The sequence below is a fragment of the Stylophora pistillata genome, chromosome 6, assembly GCF_964205215.1.
Source record: "Stylophora pistillata chromosome 6, jaStyPist1.2, whole genome shotgun sequence".
Lineage (NCBI taxonomy): Eukaryota > Metazoa > Cnidaria > Anthozoa > Scleractinia > Pocilloporidae > Stylophora > Stylophora pistillata.
Genome location: NC_142524.1, coordinates 12807606 through 12830814, shown reverse-complemented (window position 1 = coordinate 12830814; position 23209 = coordinate 12807606). Strand labels below are relative to the sequence as shown.

Genomic DNA, 23209 nt, shown 5'->3' with positions numbered 1-23209 from the left:
TCGCTGCGTGATAAGGTGCTACCCGTACGCGTTTAACACTGTTCATTTTTAAGAAATGAGCAAATTCTTCACTGAGAAAGTGCGGCCCGTTATCGCTTACGCAGTGAATTGGTATTCCGTATCTGGCAAATAGTTCCTGTAATATCGCGATCGTCGCTGTTGCTCTCGTGTTTTGTGGCATGTAGAAAATCTCGGGCCAACGAGAATGCGCGTCAAGAGCAATGAGATAATGTTTCTTTTCGTACTCAGCAAAGTCAATGTGAATACGGTGCCTGGGGTTGCTAGGCCACAACCGTGGCGCAAGTGGAGCTACAGTGGATGATTTCCGAACCCGCTGGCAACTACCACAGCTTCTCACCGTCTGCTTAATTTCCAAATCAATGTTAGGCCACCATATATAGGTACGAGCTAACTCTTTCATACGGACGATGCACGGGTGCTCTGTATGTAATTCCTCCAACATATCATTCTGGTACCGTGTAGGAATGATAACCCGTACTCCCCACAGCAAACAATCCTGCTAGATAGACAATTCGAAACGACGATTGAAGAAAGGTTTTAGGCGCAAGTCGTCAGTGTGCTGAGGCCAACCATGTCTCACGAGTCCCAGCACCTTAGTCAGCACAGGGTCTACTGCGTGTTCGCCTCCTGCTGTTGACGACAAAGGTAGGCGTGATAAGGCGTCGGCGACCGCATTCTGTTTGGATGGAACAAATCTAATGTCGTAATTAAAAGCTGTGAGCATTATTGCCCAACGTTGTAGCCGCATAGCCGCCAGGGACGGAACTGCCGTTTTTGGCCCGAAAATTCACTGTAAAGGCTTGTGGTCGGTAAAAATCGTAAAATGTCGACCATAAAGGTATAGATGGAACCGCTTTAATCCAACTACAATTACCAGAACTTCTTTATCAATCTGACAGTACCGTTGTTCGTGTTCTTTAAGCGTTCGCGATGCGTAAGCGATGGGACGACGTATGCCATTGGAATAGACGTGCATTATAACTGCGCCCAGACCATGAGGCGAGGCGTTGACGGACAGTTCTACAGGGAGTTCTGGGTTGTAATGCGTTAAGGTAGTTTCTGATGTGAGCGCTTGTTTCACGTTGCTGAATGCTTGTTCACAACTTGACGTCCAGTTCCACGGTCTATTGCCCAACAATTCATACAGAGGGTGAGCCATAGTTGATAACTTCGGAATAAAGTTGCTAAGTGCTGCTAGCATTCCTAGGAAGGAACATAATTCCGTCACGTTACTTGGCGAGGGGGCCTCCCTGATAGCTTTAACCTTTTCGTCCGTCGGTTGAAGCCCCCCTTCAGAAAAGCGTAGACCAAAGTATACCACGGAAGGTGCCAAAAACACATATTTGGGAAGCTTGACTCTTAGCCCCTACTTCTGAAACTGCTTGAAGACGTTTTCTAAATTACGAAGGTGTTCCTTATCGTTGACCCCTCCTACCAAAAGATCATCCATAATCACACAAGTTCCCTCCAGACCTGCGAGCACTTGCTCAATAAAGCGTTGCCAGATGGCGGGACTGTATGAAATGCCAAATGGCAGACGCGTATATCGAGATAGGCCCTTGTGTGTGTTGATGGTGCATAGCTGTTGAGAGGCCTTATCCAACACCAATTGTTGATATGCGCTTCTCAGATCGATCTTGGTGAACGTCTTCCATGTAGAAACTTTTCCACGAATCTCGTCCAACGTTGGAATAGGGAATTGTTCCGTCTGAATTGCAGGATTAACTGTACCCTTGTAGTCCCCGCAAACTCGTACCGACCCATCGGTCTTAGGAACGCTGACAGTGGGTGTGGCCCATTCACTGACCTCTACTGGCTCTATGACCCCCTCCTCTTCCATTCGCTTCAGTTCTTTCTCCACTGCGGGCCGTATTGCGTAGGGAACTGGGCGGGCTCTCTGAGACACTGGTTTCGCGTTTTCTTTCAAATGCAAGGTGGCTGTTACCCCTTTTACCGTACCAAGTTCTACCTTAAATATTTCTGCATATCGCTCCTTTAGGCGCTCAATTCGCTCGTCATTTTCCTGCCCCACCGCTAATTGGCCATGCGAGGGCGAAAACAAGTTTTGCCAGTCTAAGTGGATCTTCGTCATCCGCGCCCTGCCAAACAGTGGAGGGGCGAGCCGCTTAGCTTGAACAATGAGTAATGGCAGAGTCATCTGCTGGCAATTATAGGCCACGTCACCAAGGACTTTCCCTGCAACGTCTAGAGGTGTGCCGGTGTAGGCATGGAACGAGCGATTGACTGGTCGTAGGGCTAGGTATTTGAAGTTCCGCTCGTAATCCGCGTAACTCATAACAGACGCTGCTGCCCCAGTATCCACTTCCATGAGAACTTCAACATCCTCAATCCTGACTGGGACCTTAATAGCGGGGGTTGAGATCTCTGAGCCCTGTATTTTGGCCTGGAACGATTCATTTACGCCGAAAATAGAACCGAGGAATTCATCTTCAGTTTCCTCTGGATCCTGATCTGTGTGGCGGACGTGCTGATTTTCTAACCCTTTTCTGTAAGAAGGCCCCGCGCTACGACATTCCGATTGTAAGTGACCCATTTTGTGACATTTATAACACTCTACAGTTTTGTATCTACAATGCTCCTGTCGGTGATTCGTTAGACCACAGCGATTACATCTTTTCGGCTTTGTTCCGCCTTGGGCGTTTGCACCGCGATGTCTACTTGGTCTTGTCCCGAGACTGCGTGAGAGAAAATTGTCACGCTGGACTTTGTTGACACGTTCGTCGGATTCCTCTCCTTTTGAACCTCCAAGATTACGAACGTCCTTGTGTGCAGCTTCTCGTGCAATAGCAGTGTCCACCGCCTCTTGGAACGTAAACTTTCGCGATAAAAATTTCTGCTTGATTTGTTCCGAGTGCAGTCCACAAATAAATCGATCGCGTAAACTTTCATTCAGTTGCTCATTTGTGAATTCGCACGTCCCTGCGAGTTTTTTTAAAGTTCGCACGTACTCAGAGATTGACTGACTTGGTTTTTGACAAGCTGAGTGGAACCGATATCTTTGTGCTACCGTCAAACGCGTAGGCCTAAAATGTCCACTAAGGAGTGTCGCCAGCTGATCAAATGTTTTCGTGTTGGGGGCATCCGGGAACGCTAAATCTTTCAATACTCTGTACGAAGTGCTCCCAATCGACGTCAGTAAATCACCCTACGTTTGGCTGCGTTATCCTCATTATCATTGATGTCATAAGCCGTGAAGTACTCTTAAAGACGCTCCAAATAACTCTCGATGTCTTCGGTTTCAGCGTCGAACTCGTTGAAGGGAGGTCTGCCTGCCATTCTCCCGACACTTTCTTCAGTGAAATGTAGTCGTTTTGGACTTCTCGAACGTATTTCCGAATAGCTCTACGCTGGACAGAGTTGCCTTTAAAGCCCACGCGTGGGTTTTGGGAATCCTCGTCGCCACTGAGACGCATTCAACGAAGGAAAAGGTTTGATTCTATTTCGATTCATGAGCACATGGCATCGCTTCACACCCAGAACAACAAACGTCGGGGGAGACTGGAACGAATACTGCCCAGTCTCTACAAACACACCACAGTGATCATCACTGACTCAAGATTCCTTGGATTTCAAACAATTTCTCCTTGTCAGTGCCGTTGGAAATATAAAGAGAACAGTATGGAGAAGACGGATATTGATCATTAACAAATAAAGAAGCCTTGACTGTGCTCTATTCCGGTAGTAAAGCACGCAGGAAGCGGCTAGAGCACGAAAGAAGTGTAGGGAGAAACACGAGACGAAGTTTTCTCTTTCGATACGAAGTTTTCCCTTTCGTCTTCTAGGTCGTAGAGGACTTCTGGGTCGAATAAAAACCCGAGTGAAAAATTCGGGATTTGGTCTGCCATGTTACAAATTGGCAGATGGCGTGACAGCTTCAACTCCATGTTCTATTTAAACAATAGAATGTTTCTGTGGAGGAATTATCGACAGATAGTTGCCCCGCGGAAATTTGATGTTCTTAAAACAAATATTATCCCGAGAAGCGAAGCTTCGAGGGCAAATATGCTAGTTTTAAGAACATCAAATTTCCAAGGGGCAACTATCAGACAGATAGTTCCGACACATAAACACTCCATTGTTTTTATTGTTCACGACTAAATTTTATTCCGCGCCTACAGCTTCTCACAAATGTCAATAATTCGCAACCTTACATTGGCTAAATAATACGTTATACCTGTCAAAATTGAAAAGTCACTGTTTTTCCGATCTGCCTAACTTCGCGGGCGTCAAACTATTCAAAACTTTTCACGGATGAGTTCTATCAATCCAGGTATTTTCCGCGGACGGGCACTATCCATCCGGGTATTTTCCGCGGGGGGGGGGGGGCACTATGGGCTGATAGTGTCTCTCCACGGATGAACACTATCGCGTCACGTGATCGATTTAAACCAATAAGAACCGGAGAAAATTTAGTGGTGAACTATAAACTCTGATAGAGCACGCCCTTTCAACCACTAACAGCGCGCGTTAAATCCGAACTTTATGATAAAAAGGGTTAAAAGATATACAATAAATATAGGCGTCAGCGTTTTCGAAAACCTCCGTTTCTGTAAAGTCTTAATTTCTGTCTAAACTTTAAGCGAGTATTTCTTTCTGCTATATTGAGTCTCAAGACATTGTCATATTTTCCCGAAAAACCTAAGTTTAAAGCATCCAAATGATAAGTTATTCTTAAGCCCTGAAACTGAATATAACATGATTCACTTAAAAGCTATAGCATGGGACGGACAAAAGATTAAATCAGCTCAACAGTAAAAGTGCATTTTTATTTCGGTTTGTATTGTTGAAATCAGTGTTAGTGTAAGCATGATCGATAAAGCTTCGATATTAAAAATGAACACCTTTCCGCACACCACATTACACCTTACTGATTCTGATGACCGCACCATGACCACACTATGCCTTACTTATCAAAATAATGTGATAATAGCCGATGTTCATTGCGGCAATGCTTGCTATTGAGTACAGAAATCGAGTAACTAGTCGTGATATTTAAGAATGTTCTTTGAAAGTCCAGCGCAAAAGGGTAAGCAACGACTCTACCAAAGCAATTAAATACGTTAGTCCACTGGAAAAAAACGCTGCTGAGGTCTTCTTGCGGTTATAAATCGATTCCCTAACGCATAGACAATAAACAGAGCTTTATTTTATACATATTTACCACTTAGGAGAGATCTCAAGATCTTGCTGCCACTTAGTAAATGTAATTACGACGATCACGTTTTGAAAATAAAGAGAGATCTCAGAACTCTTTGCGTCACTGAGCTGATTAAACTACAGGGAAACCAATAAAACAAAACTTGACTTATTAATAATCAAACTGAATAAGACGAAATTAATTTTCAATTATCAGCAAAGAGAAAATGGTTGAATGACTTGGACTGTGTAGTTAAGCAAAGGCAAGGATGCCGTTTTTAAGATGTCTTTAAACTTCTGACGATTTCACTTTTCAGGAAAGGTTCTGGTAAACCTGTGAGTGTCACAAATCTCCTGACACACCTATCACACATTAAGCGACCTCACATCCATTTTCTTTCTTTTTTTGGGGGGGGGGGAGGAGAGGGGAGGGTCGCTCTAACACAATTCGGTTGAAGACTTTACTTGATGTGCATAACAAAGTAATCCCTCGATGATTATCACAGTCCGTGAGGTTCCCCTTCTTGGGCAGTTTAACTATAAGTCCCTCTTTCCACTCAGTAGGTGATTTCTCGTCCTCCCAGATGCTCTTGAACAGTTCATGTAGGACCAGCAAGCTGGATTTAGGCAAGCTAGATCATGCGCAGATCAGATTGCTACATTGCGTATCATCGTAGAGCAATCAATTGAATGGAACTCGTCCTTGTACATCAATTTCGTGGATTACCAAAAGGCCCTTGATAGTCTGGATCGCCCCTTTCTTTGGAAATTACTAGCTCATTATGGAATTCCGCAGAAGTTTATCAACATCATAAGAAACTCTTACGAAAGTACCACCTGTAAAGTCATTCATGAAGGCCAGCTGTCGGAGAGCTTCGAAGTTAAAACCGGAGTAAGGCAGGGCTGCCTTCTTTCACCGTTCTTATTCCTCCTGGCAATTGATTGGATAATGAAGTCATCGACAGCGGGCCACAGGAACGGAATACAATGGACGCTCACCCAGCAGCTTGATGACCTGGATTATGCCGACGACATTGCTTTACTATCTCACTCAGGAGCCCAAATGCAGAACAAAACCAGCATTCTGGAAGAAAGGCCAAGAAAAACTGGCCTTGTTATCAACACCGCAAAGACCAAAGTCATGAAGATTAACTCAGGTTCAAGGAGGAAGATCAGAGTGCATGACGCCGATATCGAAGAGGTGGAATCGTTTACATACCTTGGGAGCGTAGTAGACACATGTGGGGGAACTGACGCAGACAGGATCAATAAAGCAAGAGGAGCTCTCCACTCCCTTAAGAAGATCTGGAGCTCTGGCAGCATATCTACATCAACTAAGCTGAAAATCTTCAACTTTAATGTAAAAGCTGTGCTTTTATACGGGGCAGAGACATGGAGGATGACAGTCAAAACGGCAAGAAAGGTACAATCATATGTCAATCATTGTTTGCGTCAAATCCTGAAGATACATTGGACAGACAAGATCACAAACGAGGAGCTCTGGGAGTGGACAGGTCAAATACCGATGGTCAAGCAAGTGAGGAGGAGAAAATGGATGTGGGTAGGCCACACGCTGAGAAGACCTTCAAACAGCATTGCGAGGCAAGCCCTGCGTTGGAATCCACAGGGAAAACGAAATAGGGGCCGCCCCAAGAATACCTGGAGGAGGGATACGGAAAAAGAGATGAAGGTCCTCGGGAAGAACTGGAAGGAGCTGCAACAGCTGGCAGAAAAGAGGCGTCAGTGGCGGCAGTTTGTCGATGGCCCATGCTCCAACCTGGAGCCGGGGGCTTAACTAACTTAACTTAACTAGAGGGGAGGGTAGATTAATTGGGTTGTTTGTAATCACAACAATACCTGAGACGAGAACATCTTTCACGCTTACATTTTAAAACTTTAATACTTATGGCACATAGCTTTGCCCCCCTGATATCGGCTAAAAATTAAAGTGCTCACAGAGAGACCGCCTTAAAACACAAAATTCAACGTTGATAACATAGAAAAAAGATATCGCAAGTTCCATATAACGTAGCTCTCGTGTACGTTTACATTCCTCAGCGATAAAGAGTCAGTGTTAATATCTAAAAGATTTAAACAACCAGTTCAAGTTCAACACCAAGGGTGCAACTCACTTGAAGTTCCATGACGTCACAGTTGGTTCACAGCCTTGCTCCAATGGTTTCTTACATGGGTTGCCCGCCTTGCCTTTTCTGAAGAAGGAAATAAATCCATAGAAATTTATACATCATATTTAGCTCCAAACCAATGCTGCGTTGTAGAAGTATCTGATGACGAGCAGCGGTGATTTGGATTGGTTATTTGATCAAAATACTGTCCGAAATTGTGTTCGTTCTTGATTGCACCTGGTTTTCCAACAAATGCACATCCATTTCGTTTGCTTTTGTAACTCTTTATGTGCCAATGTGCCTCTACGCTCTGTTTTGTCAGGGCGGTACAATTAGAACAATTGTTTCCTCGGATGTTAACATATTCATACACCTGACATCTGCTCCAGTCACCAAAAATGTCGTGATCTGCCAGCTTTGCACGTGCATAGTCTACATATTGCAGACCATCTGTAGGAAAGTTACAAGTTGCTCTCAGATGTGTAGAATGATCAGCAAGAGACTGCATTTGTAATAAGGATAGTCGGTACCTGTTCCAATTCCCTCTCCCCTTTTCAATAGCAAACTCAAAGTTTTTACTGAAACTTTTCTTCAAGAAGGTGTCTCTTTCAGCCAAGGAAAACGATTGTATCATTGTCCATACAAAGCCTGGTTCAGACTTCAAGTCACAGTAAACAGAAAAGGGTTCATTGTTTGAATCAAAGATCTCGTACTTTCCTGAAGTCGAAGCACCGTATTTTGCGATGTCCTTACAACTATTCGGATTAATCTTTTCACATCGCTGACCAGTATATTTGTTGGGACAGCCACAGGAAAACCGGACACTGTGAGTGACACAAATCTCCTGACATACTCCTCCGTTGAGACAAGGATTGGGGCTGCAGCATCTGTTGATGCAACGGTGCTTTCCCGGGATGTATTTGTCTGCACCCTAGAGAAATATTTCATATTTCATCAGTTTATGTTTTTTCTACAGGACTGGTGTTCACCCCATATCTAGTTTCAAGCGTAACCTCAAAACCTATTAAATGTCTGAGCTGTTACTCAGCCAATTAACGCACTGAAGTATGTATAGATAAAAGTTTTTCTCACCTTCATTGTGTAGCTTCTCATCAATTCATAATAATTTCCTCCTTCCCTCCATTTCATTGCCGCTGGCTCCATGTATTTGTTGACATCGTTAAGCTCACAGTTATTTTCTTTGGACTGAGGGAAATAATTCATAGATACACATAGGCAGTCATCTTTGCACATCACGTGGCACTGAGGGCGCTCGGGACTGTCAATCTATGAAACGTGTAGCCCTCGAGAATGTGGTTATAGACGACATCTTCATCAATAACAAACTTGAAGTTTTGACAATTGACTGCCGTTTGCGCTACAGTGGAGAGGGTCAGGTCGAATACAAACAGCACAAGTTGAAGATGTTGCACGAGACCCATAGCAATGCTACAAAAAGTGCGAAGAAAAAGAGATAACTTATTATTTCAGCTACCAAGCACGGCGTAGTCTGAAAAAAATAAATCAGATATTAGACTCTCTTACCTAAAATCAATCTCCAGTGATTTAATTTGAATGGTGGAAATGCATTAATTAGTTTTTTTATTGACGAGTAAATTGCTTTCCTCTAATGCTTTGAGTCTGCGGTAAATGTTCTAGAACCCTTTCAAGAGGGTATTAGTCCCTTCGTGAAGTTGATCTTCTAATATTTGCTCAAATATTAAACTGATTTCTCTCCATTTCCCAAGTTGTGATGCGAGCGCGATATTCTTTCCGAACTCTCGATTTCATTTTAGAATTAGTATAAACGAAGAAATGGAAAAATCAGCGAATTAGTTTCAACTTATCTACGACAGTAATTTTTGATTGAAAAGATATCGACTATAGGAAGTTGGATACCGGAGGACAGTTAAAAGATAAATGTCGAAGAATACCAAATCTAGTTGGAACAAAGACCAAATTTATCAAAAAGAGGTCACCATAGCGTGTTTCTGTCTGGTTTATATGTACTACAGAAAACAATCATTGACGAGTGCTTCTTGAAACGTAAAGCTTTCAAGACTTCTTTGTTTGTTCTTGATATTCTCAACCATATTCGGTGTTGCGTTAAAAACACGTTTTGAAAATAAAGAGAGATCTCAGAACCTTTTGTGTCACAAAACTACAAAAAGAGAAACTCTACCCACCATTAATTGTTGAAAGATCCTCTTTCAACGATGCACTTGATGAGTTTCTATCTCGGCCAAAATCTTCCCTAAGAATAATATGGAATGAATTTTTCACATTTTAATAATTTAAGCTTCATTCAGGGGATCACAATTCATTCAGTACCCCAGGAGTATAGAATATAAATATCTATGAAAGCTATCACAATTGCAATACTGTTTACAAGTTCCTGTCCAATGATGAAGGGAAATGTTTTAAGTTTTGGAAAACCCAAAAAATGCTCAAATTTACACCTGGTTTCTTTTCCAAAATTTTAGGATTTTAATAATAGATTATGAAAGGCGTCGATTTCAACTCCATTAAAAGATACAATGAACCTTTTGCGGAAATATAAGTGCATATTTTTCTCTTTTTCCTTTTTTACGAGTTACAAAGAAAATCAACCCACATAAATATAATTGAAAGTAGGCGTCTGGGATTTTTTGTAACGTGTTTTCTTTAGTTTTCATGAAAGGCATTTCATTATGTGAATGAATAGTTCACTTCAGAATATTACTCGAACATCGGAACGTGTTTATGATAGATTTTGTTCTGCATAGTAAATTGTACACAAAAAAGGTTATTCCGACAAAACATGATGGTCTTTGAAAATATCTTTCCATGCGCACCACCTTCCCACAAACCCAGCAAAAAGTTTACATAACGCAAAGCTACTTATTCATACAATTTGAAAAAAAGTTAATATCGAACTATTTTTGCTTTTTAAGGCACGGGTGACTCTTCAAACGTAAACTAAGCTGTTCCTGTTTATATTACTGAAATGCCAACTGTCTGGTTATCAAGTAAGAGTTTACATAAGCACAAAGCTAGGTATTCATATGATTTGAAAAGAATTTAATTTTTTACCAGGTTTGTCTTCTATTCTTCAAATGCCAACTGAGCTGTTCCTGTTTACATTCACTTAATTACAGCTGTCACGTTACCACAGAAATAAAAACAAACTACGCCATCTAAGTCAGCAGAAATTGACGCAATGTTAACACGACTCGCGCCCAAATAGGTGAACATGAGTTTTTAAAAAGTTCACAGCAAGTAAAGAGGATTGAAACCTTTTCAAGGAAACGATAGCGGATAATTTGCAGTTGGACTTCTCATTTGCAGTTGGACTTCTCATTCTTGTTCTCTTGCATTTAGCGGCTACTTTCAGCTTTCTGATCAATGCTGTTTCACTAACTTGTACCTCAGCCGCTGCGTACTTCAAACCTAATTCCTAATCTTATGGAGCAAATGCACGCTAAATCAAATAGGGAAAGAAAATTAAGAATTACTTTTGGGTAGCCGTGGCAAATCTATCTAACAACCGCAGGGCACGGATTCCCCTTTATATAAGAAAAAGGTTTTATTGCAACTCGTTCGTTTATGCTGATAAAGTTCACAAAAGAACTGCGATGAAAAATAAGTTAAGTGTTAATTTATTTATTTTTATTTATTTATTTATAAGCTTCGCCAAAAAAATTTGGCAGGATAGATCACAGAGCTAACGTTCCATTAACGAGACTCCTACACAATCAAACAAAAAAATAAAAACCAAAAAAACCCATTAAAAATTACCATTACAAATTACAATCGAGTGGTAGGAATTACGTGATCAGAAATAGTTAATTAGCAACAGAGTTTGGCTAATAATGCTGTTAGTGGTCTACTCATCTGACATTTTATGCAGACACTTTTGAAAGTTTGTGGAAATGCAGGATCATACACAGTTGAAGTTAGATCTAAGTAATATTTCTTCAAATTAGTTTTAAAAACATTAATAGATTGGGTATTGACCCTCAAGTATTCTGGAAGTGTATTAAATGTTCTTGAGGCTCTAGAGTAGAAACTATTCTGGAACGTAACAGTCTTAGCTTTAGGTATATCTAACAAAATACTCTTTGATGAAGCAGTACGTCTAGTTACTCTAACAGGTTTAGATATCTTAAATTGGGTGTCAGTATTGTTGACAATTGATTTATAAGTATAAATTAAATCTAGGTATTCGTGCCAATAGCAAAGAGGTATGAGTTCGGTAAGTTTTAGTCTCTCTTTGTACGAGATGTCAGTTCTGTATGGCAGTGAGAGTATATATTTGGTGGCACGCTGTCAAACGACAGTTTTATTTAAAAGGCACGTTACAAAATCTTGATTTAGATGTCAGCGTGAAGTCCCACTTACAAAAACATAAAATTTTTCAGTTAACTCTTTTTTCACCTGTTTTGTCGTAGAAAGTTGCCTAAACAACATGGATATGTATGATACGAAGTCATGGGAAGTAAAACATTTTCAAACGAGGCAAATGTGGCATGAACAAACGTCTGAGTTTTTCAAATTTAGACTTAGATGTAAAAACGAATAAGTGCTGCACTATTTCTTCCTAAACAATTCATTTCGTGCATGATTTCTTCAGTGTAAAATCCAGCCATCGAAGGAAAATTCACAATACTTTAGGAATACGTGTGACTTTTGTGAAAGACTGGAGTCAAATCAACTCAATATCCTCTTTGGAAGTTTTGATAATGAGAGTCTCACTGTAGAGAAATAATGCGTGCACTTGGCGGCGTTTCAGTAAAATCACTTTACTTGTTCTCCGAAATGAGACTCACCCCTTGCATTTTATGCTCCCTGGTCCTACCTGTAGGACTAAGCGCACGCAAGAGTTTGTCACGCATAAGTACACCTAGTGGCTTGTATAATTATATGTTTTAGTATTATTGGATTTATTGTATTATATTTTAGTATTATATGTTTTGTAAATAGCTCTGTAATTCAGCCATTTTGTATATTGCTGCAATGAGTCTTAATAAACAGTCTTTAAAAGTTTTTAGGCAGACTGAGAGATGAACTTTCAAACAAATATTTCTTCATTTGATTTGTTGGTTTGGTGAGCTGAAGCTTTCTGCTTATTGTTGAAGTCCCACAGAAAACGAACATTTTTCTTTACCGTTTATTAGGTTTGCCTTGACTGAACGCTAACACGCCAACTTTAGAATGCTGTTATTCAAATTACTAAGAGATCTATACTTATAGATACAGCCGTCCAAAAAGGAATTATCTCAGCTTACCTGTTCTTTCCTCTTTTGACTTTCCGATGTTTATTGCGCTCTTCAACAGCAGTGTCTCTAAAGCTGAGATAGTGAGTTGCACCCTCCTTTCAACTGCCGCGTGTAGAGATGCGTCAGTCATGTCATTTACATATCTCAGGACATAAACAAACCAATTAAAAAATTTCATGATTAAAATCGTTGGAGACCACAAGCAAACAAAGGAGGTCGCTAATATCCTCTTGTTCTATTAAAGTTGTCTTACACTGAGAAATTAGATACTTACAGGTACATTTTGTCTCACAAGTTGACCATTTGCAAAGAGGAATTCAGCTTGCCACAGTTAAATTACCTTTACAATTTTTGCTCTAACCATCAACAAAAGTGTCTCAATAGCTGAGATAAAAAGTTTCACCCTATTTTTGTTAGTCGTAAGAGGGATATGTCGCACTACGTCTTTTACGTATCTCTGAGTAGTGCCCACAAACAAAACAATTTTTAGAAAAACAAATACTAACAGTTGGATGTCGAAAATCGTTGTCTCTCAATAAAATACATAGAATTAACCACAGTTTCGTACGTTCTCAAAGAGGAATTGCGTTTGGCACAGTTAAATTGCCTTGAAAGAAGCAGGTGAAAAATCCACATGAATTATGAAAGATGGTCGGTCCGGCTCCAGCTCTTTATTTTGGCTGAGCTCCGATATAGGTAAATTAAAAGCTCGAAAACAGCGAAAAGGCCAATTTTGAAATTCCTTTCCAACTTACCCAACCTTAGGTAATTCTATATCCGCCACCTTTGATGGTATTTCAAATAGGTTTCTTTTTATTCACGATCATGTATCTGTTTTTGCATCACTGGTGGTGCGCGTTTTGAATGCGGCAATTAAACAGCATTATTGTCCGAAAAGAGAAAAAAAAGAAAATCAAAATTTCAAGAAACTCAGTCTTAGAAACACTGAAATAGAATTTTCACTTCACCCAAAATTAATAAGATACATTGCGGCTAAAGTATAAAACTAAAGGTGTTCAGGGGAAATATTTTTCCTTTCTTTCACTTTAAGTAATCAAATTTCTTTTTGCCAATTGCAGAGACCAAGAAAAGCAAATCTCTATTTATCGGAATACATGTACCCAAAAGCTTATTGCCGTAAATTAACAACCTAAAAAGGTAATATTCAGATGCTTCTCCACTGTTTTGTTAACACGACTTTAAATTGATTATTTGGTCTTAAATTGTCCATTCTTCAATGAGACCACTTGGCTTGTGCTTTTCAACAACTAATGTCAGGTGAAGAGTTAACGGACTAAGTCGGGCTTTACTCACCGGAGTGGCGGCGTATCGAAGTTGAATAATTTTTCACTTTACTCAAATAAAGAGAAGATGAACATGTATTAATCCTTATTAGAAATTACCTACGCCCTCGATATGGAAGCTAATTGAGGCATGAAGGATGCCCAAAAAATAAAAAGAAAAAAAGCTCGCGAAAATGAGAAGCACCAGTTGATAATGATTGCCAACAACGTTTCACGACGAATATGAATATATAAATACGATCGCCTACTGAAAGGATTCAAGAGAAAATAATAGATCCATGCTGACGCAAAATCTCAAGAAAAGCTAAACATTGTCAGTTCGAGTTTGCGAGGGTTCGGGTTAGGGAGGATGATATTTACTTTCAATAATTAATAAGGAATCTCATTTGTTTTTATTTTTGCACATTCAAAAGTCACTTTCGTAGATTTAGTTTGTTGTATTAGAGCTTTTTGGAAAAGAAAATGAGCGTGGCGCGGACCTACAAAGCTCGTTACTTTTTGACCCTGTCGGCGAAGAAGTCGCAAAAAGTGACAGAAGGCAATCAGAACAAAGAAAAAAGTAAAGACCCTCCTTGAAACTATCCTCTTAGGTTTATTGTGCTACGAACACAGTTGGCTTTCTTTCCCGGCTCTCGAAATAAACGAGTCATTCTCGATTCTTATAATAAGAAAATATTTTTTCTTTATATCAAATCCTTCAATGTCAGCCCCTAACTCGGCCAATATCCAGCCATCTTGACCTCACGCTTGGTCAATCAATCGTGAATAAGGTTTATAGTGCGTTAGCGCTTCTCTTTCCAAATACCTGCAACCGATACAGTTACTTAATTCCTATATTCGTGACGTTTCAGAAATGTTTTGAAAACAACCGCAATGTTATAAAGTAACCAGTGATCCTAAAGAAGTACTTAAATACGGTTAGTCCACAGAAACTATTGCCTGGAAACTGTAGAGCTTATTGTGGAGAAATCTAAATCCGTCGTCTTTGCTCTGAAAAGGGATGTGTTTGGCATTAGCATCCGGTTTACGAGGACTAATGGTAATTATAATTAATTAATTAATTAATTAATATAATTAATTAATTAATAAACTTTTATTGGCATTCTACTGAGTTACAAAAGTAATAAACGAGAAGTTACACGTACAGAAAAAAATTGCCAAAAAGGGAGTAACGAACGGGACGTGAGTACCCATGCAAGGAAACTCCCTACAGAATAAAAATAAATAAATATTACAAAGTTTTAAGTCAGTGCGAATGAGTTCTATGGCAGGAACAGTCTATAAACACTGACCAGGTACACGGTTGGTCAATATCGAAAACATTTGCTAATAAATTAAAATAGTGATTAGTGACAAAGTTCTTAAAGGATGAAAGAGTACCTAAGGAAGACGGAGGAGCTACTTTACACATAGAAAGAAACCCTCGACAGAATAGCTGCGATAAATATGCGCAATGTGAGGGTGTCAATGGGGTTTACCGTTAGTCTTAATATAATGCGGCCAAAAGAAAGCCGTTCGCCATAAAAATTTACAGAAACCCTCGACAGCATAGCTGCGATAAATATGCGCAATGTGAGGGTGTCAATGGGGTTTACCGTTAGTCTTAATATAATGCGGCCAAAAGAAAGCCGTTCGCCATAAAAATTTACAAATTTCAACTGTAAATTGCAATATTTTTTCTTGTAACCATAACGGAAAGAAATTAACCATCAGTCGTAATATGGCCAGAATCTTAACCGTTAGCTGTAAAATCCATAAACTCATTGAGACCCTCCCAATTATCCCACTAGATATTTAACCCTTCAACCTCTAAGAGTGACTAACATTTAATTTGTCCCTACAGTTTCATTGATAAATCAAACATAAAATTCACGAGAATGAAGCAAGTGATCATCACTGACTCAAGATTCCTTGGATTTCAAACAATTTCTCCTTGTAAGTGCTGTTGGAAATATAAAGAGAACAGTATGGAGAAGACAGATATTGATTATTAACAAATAAAGAAGCATTGACTGTGCTCAAGTCCGGTAGTAAAGCACACAAGAAGCGGCTAGAGCACGAAAGAAGTGTAGGGAGAAACACGAGATGAAGTTTTCTCTTTCGTCTTCTAGGTCGTAGAGGACTTCTGGGTCGAATAAAAACCCGAGAGAAAAATTCGGGATTTGGTCCGCCATGTTAGAAATTGGCAGATGGCGTGACAGCTTCAACTCCATGTTCTATACTCTGATAGAGCACGCCCTTTCAACCAATGACACCGCACGTTATATCCGAATTTTGTTATAAAAAGGGTTGAAAGATATACAATGAATAGAGGCGTCAGCGTTTTCGAAAAGCTCCGTTTTTGTAATGTCTTAATTTCTGTCTAAACTCAAGCTAGTATTTTTTCTGATATATTGAGTCCCAAGACATTGTGATATTTCTTACAAAATCTTAGTTTAAAGCATCCAAATGATAAGTTATTCTTAAGCCCCAAAACTGAATATAACATGATTCACTTAAAAGCTTTAGCATGGCACAGACAAAAGATTAAATCAGCTCAACGGTAAAAGTGCATTTTTATTTCGGTTTGTTTTGTTGAAATCAGTGTTAGTGTAAACATGATCGATAAAGCTTCGATATTAAAAATGAACACCTTTCCGCACACCACATTACACCTTACTGATTCTGATGACCGCACCATGACCACACTATGCCTTACTTATCAAAATATTGTGATAATAGCCGATGTTCATTGTGGCAATGCTTGCTATGGACTATAGAAATCATGTAACTAGTCGTGACATTTAAGAATAATTTTTAAAGTCCAGAGCAAAAAGTATGCAATGACTCTACCAAAGCAATTAAATACCTTATTCCACTAGAAACAATGGCTGCTGAGGTCTGCGGTTATAAATCGATTCCCTCACGCATAGACAATAAAGAAAGCTTTATTTTATACATATTTACCACTTAGGAGAGATCTCAAGATCTTGCTGCCACTTAGTAAATGTAATTAGATCACGTTCTGAAAATAGAGATCTCAAAACCTTTTGCGTTACTGAGCTGATTAATTACAGGGAAACCAATAAAACAAAACTGAGGGCTTGATTTATTAATAATCAAACTGAATAAGACGAAATTAATTTTCAATTATCAGCAAGGAGAAAATGGTTGAATGACATGGACAGTGTAGTTAAACAAAGGCAAGGATGCCGTTTTTAAATGTCTTTAAACTTCTGACTATTTCACTTTTCAGAAAAAGGTTCTGGTAAACCTGTGAGTGTCACAAATATTCTGACACGCCCATCAGACATTGAGCGGCCTCACATCCATTTTCTTTCTTTTTTAAGGGGGGGAGGAGAGGGGAGGGTAGATTAACTGGGTTGTTTGTAATCACGACAATGCCTAAGACGAGAATATCTTTCACGCTTACATTTTAAAACTTTAAAATTTATGGCACATAGTTTTTCCCCCTGATATCGGCTAAAAATTAAAGTGCTTACAGAGAGACCGCCTTAAGACACAAAATTCAACGTTGATAACATGGAAAAAACATGTCGTAAGTTGCATATAACGTAGCTCTCGTGTACGTTTACATTCCTCAGCGATAAAGAGTCAGTTTTAATATCTGAAAGATTTAAACATTCAGTTCAAGTTAAACACCAAAGGTACAACTCACTTGAAGTTCCATGATGTCACAGTTGGTTCATAGCCTTGCTCCAATGGTTTCTTACATGGGTTGTCCGGCTTGCTTTTTCTGAAGAAGGAAATAAATCCATAGAAATTTATACATCATATTTAGCTCCAAACCAATGCTGCGTTGTAGAAGTATCTGATGACGAGCAACGGTGATTTGGATTCGTTTGTATATCACGGTACCGTCCGAAATTGTTTTCGTTGTTGATTCCACCTGGTTTTCCATTAAATGCACATCCTTCTCTTTTGCTTGTGTAACTCTTTATGTGCCAATGTACATTTACGTCCTGTCTTGTCAAGGCGGTACAATTAGAACAAATGTTTCCTCGGATGTTAACATATTCATACATCTGACATCTGGTCCAGCTACCAAAAATGTCGTGATCTGCCAGCTTTGCACGTGCGTAGTCTACATACTGCAGACCATCTGTAGGAAAGTTACAAGTTGCTCTCAGATGTGTAGAATGATCAGCAAGAGACTGCATTTGTAATAAGGATAGTCGGTACCTGCTCCAATTCCCTCTCCCCTTTTCAATAGGAAACTCAAAGTTTTTACTGAAACTTTTCTTCATGAAGGTGTTTCTTTCAGCCAAGGAAAACGATTGTATCATTGTCCATACAAAGCCTGGTTCAGACTTCAAGTCACAGTAGACAGAAAAGGATTCATTGTTTGAATCAAAGATCTCGTACCTTCCTGAAGTCGAAGCACCGTATTTTGCGATGTCCTTACAACTATTCGGTTTAATCTTTTCACATCGCTGACCAGTATATTTGTTAGGACAGCCACAGGAAAACCGGAAGCTATGAGTGACACAAATCTCCTGACATACTCCTCCGTTGAGACAAGGATTGGAGCTGCAGCATCTGTTGATGCAGCGGTGCTTTCCCGGGATGTATTTGTCTGCACCCTAGAGAAATATTTCATATTTCATCAGTTTGTTTTTTTTACAGGACTGGTGTCTACCCCATATCTAGTTTGATGCCTAACCTCAAAACTTATTAAATGTCTGAGCTGTTACTCGGCCAATTAACGCACTGAAATCGGTATAGATAACAGTTTTTCTCACCTTCATTGTGTAGCTGCTCATCAAATCATAATAATTTCCTCCTTCCCTCCATTTCATTGCCGCTGGCTCCATGTATCTGTTGACGTCGTTAAGCTCACAGTTATTTTCTTTGGACAGAGGGAAATAATTCATAGATACACATAGGCAGTCATCTTTGCACTTCACGTGGCACTGAGGGGCGCTCGGGACTGTCAATCTGTGAAACGCGTGGCCCTCGAGAATGTGGTTATAGACGACATCTTCATCAATAACAAACTTGAAGTTTTGACAATTGACTGGCTTTTGCGCTACAGTGGAGAGGGTCAGGTCGAATACAAACAGCACAAGTTGAAGATGTTGCACGAGACCCATAGCAATGCTACAAAAAGTGCGAAGAAAAAGAGATAAATTATTATTTCAGCTACCAAGCACGGCGTAGTCTGAAATAAATAAATCAGATATTTGAGTCTCTTACCTAAAATCAATCTCCATTGATTTAATTTGAATGGTGGAAATGTATTAATTAGTTTTTTTATTGACGAGTAAATTGCTTTCCTCTAATGCTTTGAGTCTGCGGTAAATGTTCTAGAACACTTTCAAGAGGGTATTAGTCCCTTCGTGAAGTCGATCTTCTCATATTTGATCAAATATTAAACTGATTTCTCTTCATTTCCCAATTTGTGATGCGAGCGCGATATTCTTGCAGAGCTCTCGATTTCATTTTAGAATTGGTATAGACGGAGAAACGGAAAAATCAGCGAATTAGTTTCAACTTATCTACGACAGTAATTTTTTATTGAAAAAATATCGACTATAGGAAGTTGGATACCGGAGGACAGTTAAAAGCTGAATGTCGAAGAATACCAAATCTAGTTGGAACAAAGACCAAATTTATCAAAAAGAGGTCACCATAGCGTGTTTCTGTCTGGTTTATATGTACTACAGAAAACAATCATTGACGAGTGCTTCTTGAAACGTAAAGCTTTTAAGACCTCCTTGTTTGTTCTTGATATTCTCAACCATTCATATTCGGTGTTGCGTTAAAAACACGTTTTGAAAATAAAGAGAGATCCCAGAACCTTTTGTGTCACAAAACTACAAAAAGAGAAACTCTACCCACCATTAATTGTTGAAAGATCTTCTTTCAGCGATGCACTTGATGAGTTTCTATCTCGGCCAAAATCTTTCCTAAGCATAATATGGAATGAATTTTTCACATTTTAATAATTTAAGCTTCATTCAGGGGATCACAATTCATTCATTACCCCAGGAGTATAGAATATAAATATTGATGAAAGCTATTACAATTGCAATACTGTTTACAAGTTCCTGTCCAATGATGAATGGAAATGTTTCAAGTTTTGGAAAACCCAAAAAATGCTCAAATTTACACCTGGTTTCTTTCCCAAAATTTTGGGATTTTAATAATAGATTATGAAAGGCGTCGATTTCAACTCCATTAAAAGACACAATGAACCTTTTGCGGAAATATAAGTGCATATTTTTCTCTTTTTTCTTTTTTACGAGTTACAAAGAAAATCAACTCATATAAATATAGTTGAAAGTAGGCGTCTGGGATTTTTTGTAACCTGTTTTCTTTAGTTTTCATGAAAGTCATTTCATTATGTGAATGAATAGTTCACTTCAGAATATTACTCCAACATCTGAACGTGTTTAAGATAGATTTTGTTCTGCATAGTAAATTGTACACAAAAAAGGTTATTGCGACAAAACATGATGGTCTTTGAAAATATCTTTCCATGCGCACCACCTTCCCACAAACCCAGCAAAAAGTTTACATAACGCAAAGCTACTTATTCATACAATTTGAAAAGAAGTTAATATCGAACTATTTTTGCTTTTTAAGGCACGGGTGACTCTTCAAATGTAAACTAAGCTGTTCCTGTTTATATTACTGAAATACCAACTGTCTGGTTATCAAGTAAGAGTTTACATAAGCAGAAAGCTAGGTATTCATATGATTTGAAAAGAATTTAATTTTTTTTACCAGGTTTGTCTTCTATTCTTCAAATACAAACTGAGCTGTTCCTGTTTACATTCACTTAATTACAGCTGTCACGTTACCACAGAAATAAAAACAAACTACGCTATCTAAGTCAGCAGAAATTGACGCAATGTTAACACGACTCGCTCCCAAATGGGTGAACATGAGTTTTTAAAAAGTTCACAGCAAGTAAAGAGGATTGAAACCTTTTCAAGGAAACGATAGCGGATAATTTGCAGTTGGACTTCTCATTCTTGTTCCCTTGCATTTAGCGGCTACTTTCCGCTTTCTGATCAATGCTGTTTCACTAACTTGTACCTCAGGCGCTGCGTACTTCAAACCTAATTCCTAATCTTATGGAGCAAATGCACGCTAAATCAATTAGGGAAAGAAAATTAAGAATTACTTTTGGGTAGCCGTGGCAAATCTATCTAACAACCGCAGGGCACGGATTTCCCTTTATATAAGAAAAAGGTTTTACTGCAATTCGTTCGTTTATGCTGATAAACTTCACAAAAGAACTGCGATGAAAAAGAAGTTAAGTGGTAATTTATTTATTTTTATTTATTTATAAGCTTCGCCAAAAAAAATTTGGCAGGAGAGATCTCAGAGCTAACGTTCCATTAGCGAGACTCCTACACAGTCAAACAAAAAAAAAAAACAAAAAAAACCCATTAAAAATTACAATTACAAATTACAATCAGGTGGTAGGAATTATGTGATCAGAAATAGTTAATTAACAACAGAGTTTTGCTAGTAATGCTGTTAGTGGTCTACTCATCTGACATTTTATGCAGACACTTTTGAAAGTTTGTGGAAATGTAGGATCATACACAGTTGAAGTTAGATCTAAGTAATATTTCTTCAAATTAGTTTTAAAAACATTAATAGATTGGGTATTGACCCTCAAGTATTCTGGAAGTGTATTAAATGTTCTTGAGGCTCTAGAATAGAAACTATTCTGGAACGTAACAGTCTTAGCTTTAGTATATCTAACAAAATACTCTTTGATGAAGCAGTACGTCTAGTTACTCTAACAGGTTTAGATAACTTAAATTGGGTGTCAGTATTGTTGACAATTGATTTATAAGTATAAACTAAATCTAGATATTCGTGCCAGTAGCAAAGAGGTATGAGTTCTGTAAGTTTTAGTCTCTCTTTCTGCGAGATGTCAGTTCTGTATGGCAGTGAGAGTATACACTCGGTGGCACGCCGTTGTACTCTTTCGATGATTTCAATCAGTGTCACAGACACTGAGCTATATGAAAGGTTGCTCATTACCAAGGTTGTGTACAATGCTTTCCGAGTCGACTGAATTTTGACCTCTAGTGTCGATCTTTGAATGAAGCCAAGCATCCTATTTGTTTTAAATGCAGTTGCTAGCACATGACAGTTCCATCTCAAGTCCTTGCACACTAAGATCCCAAGATCTTTTTCAGCGTCAGTACGCTTGACTGGTGTATTTTGAAGTATGTATGGTGATATAACTGGGCTGACATTTTTTGTTGTAGACATCACAGTGCATTTAGACTGATTGAGATCCATCCTCCAATCTTGGCACCACAAAGTGATTCGATCAAGGTCTTCCTGAAGAATTATCAGTATTCATTATGGGACGGTAGCACTTTAAAGGTCCTAAAATGGACCCTTGCGGCACCCCAGAAATAACAGGGAGAAGGTTCATTGTTTTGCCGAGAACAGTTACTTGCTGAAATCTATTACTCAAATAATCAGAGAACCAACAGAGAAGACTGCCATTGATGCCGAACAGATGTAGTATCTCCAGGAGTAGATGATGGTCAACTCTGTGGAAAGCTTTTGCAAAGTCTAAATAGATGGTATCAACTTGCACTCGGTTATCCAGCATCTCATCAATTTCGTTCAAAACTTCAAGAAGCTGTGCGGTGGTTGACTTCCCTTTTAGAAAACCATGCTGTAGGTTGTAGAGCTGGCTGGAGATGTGTCCGATTAGTCGATTGTATACACAGCGTTCCATAACTTTAGAAACAATGGGCATTAAAGAAATAGGTCTGTAATTAGAAACTTCCCCAGGAAGGCCACTCTTAGAATCGGAATAATATTTGCCACTTTCCATGCAACTGGAAGTTTACCTAGGTGAAGACATTTGTTGAAAATCGCACAAAGGGAGTTGGAAATACATGATGCACAGTTCTTTAGGAATTTCGCTGGGATTTTATCAGGACCAGTTGCTTTTTTTTCATCTTAATAGTGAAGAATGTCGAGAACCACGCCAGGAGACAAGTGCAGCTGAGAAATATGTTGGTGATGCAGGTTGAGCTGGTTTGATGGTAGAAATTCCTTATAAATGCTGGCTGAGTAGGGTGGTTTAAAAACCGAGTAGAAGTAATTGTTAAAAAGGTTTGCAATATCGGCAGGTTTGTCAGCCTTGATCGAATCCACATCGGAACAAGTCCACATCACTTCACCAGGGATACTGGATTGTTTGGTTGAAGACTTGAATGAAGACCAGAACTTTTTCCTGTTTGATTTCAACAGATTGGGCAAACCCTGAAACCATTCTTTACGTTTTTCAGCTATCAATTTTTTGGCTTGTAGTCTCAAGGCTCGAAATTTTTCATGGATGTTAAGTTTTCCA

At 39.1% G+C, this 23209-nt stretch overlaps 3 protein-coding genes across 3 annotated transcripts; all 3 read right to left on the bottom strand.

The window, feature by feature from the left end:
- Nucleotides 1–7051: 7051 nt before the first annotated feature.
- On the bottom strand, nt 7052–8551 carry LOC148728313 (protocadherin-like wing polarity protein stan). Its single transcript, XM_088725990.1, has 2 exons — nt 8397–8551; nt 7052–8235 (listed from the first exon to the last, which is right to left on the bottom strand). Exons 1-2 carry the CDS (start codon nt 8526–8528, stop codon nt 7417–7419), a joined length of 951 nt encoding a protein of 316 aa, XP_088582116.1. The 5' UTR covers nt 8529–8551; the 3' UTR covers nt 7052–7416.
- Nucleotides 8552–11107: 2556 nt separating this feature from the next.
- On the bottom strand, nt 11108–12121 carry LOC148728312 (uncharacterized). The gene is made up of 2 exons (XM_088762938.1): nt 12113–12121; nt 11108–11609 (listed from the first exon to the last, which is right to left on the bottom strand). The coding sequence occupies exons 1-2, from the start codon at nt 12119–12121 to the stop codon at nt 11133–11135; spliced, it is 486 nt and encodes a 161-aa protein (XP_088619064.1). The 3' UTR covers nt 11108–11132.
- Nucleotides 12122–16232: 4111 nt separating this feature from the next.
- LOC148728311 (uncharacterized) lies at nt 16233–19800 on the bottom strand. Its single transcript, XM_088724747.1, has 3 exons — nt 19708–19800; nt 18609–18966; nt 16233–18449 (listed from the first exon to the last, which is right to left on the bottom strand). The coding sequence occupies exons 2-3, from the start codon at nt 18957–18959 to the stop codon at nt 17631–17633; spliced, it is 1170 nt and encodes a 389-aa protein (XP_088580873.1). The 5' UTR covers nt 18960–18966; nt 19708–19800; the 3' UTR covers nt 16233–17630.
- Nucleotides 19801–23209: the final 3409 nt, after the last annotated feature.

Excerpts from the sequence above, each read along its gene's own strand:
- LOC148728313 (XM_088725990.1), bottom strand. The coding sequence starts at position 8,528 with ATGAATTATTTCCCTCAGTCCAAAGAAAATAACTGTGAGCTTAACGAT. Across the intron at positions 8,236-8,396 it reads TGAGAAGCTACACAATGAAG|GGTGCAGACAAATACATCCC; the intron begins GTGAGAAAAACT and ends ATATTTCTCTAG.
- LOC148728311 (XM_088724747.1), bottom strand. The coding sequence starts at position 18,959 with ATGGGTCTCGTGCAACATCTTCAACTTGTGCTGTTTGTATTCGACCTG. Across the intron at positions 18,450-18,608 it reads TGAGCAGCTACACAATGAAG|GGTGCAGACAAATACATCCC; the intron begins GTGAGAAAAACT and ends ATATTTCTCTAG.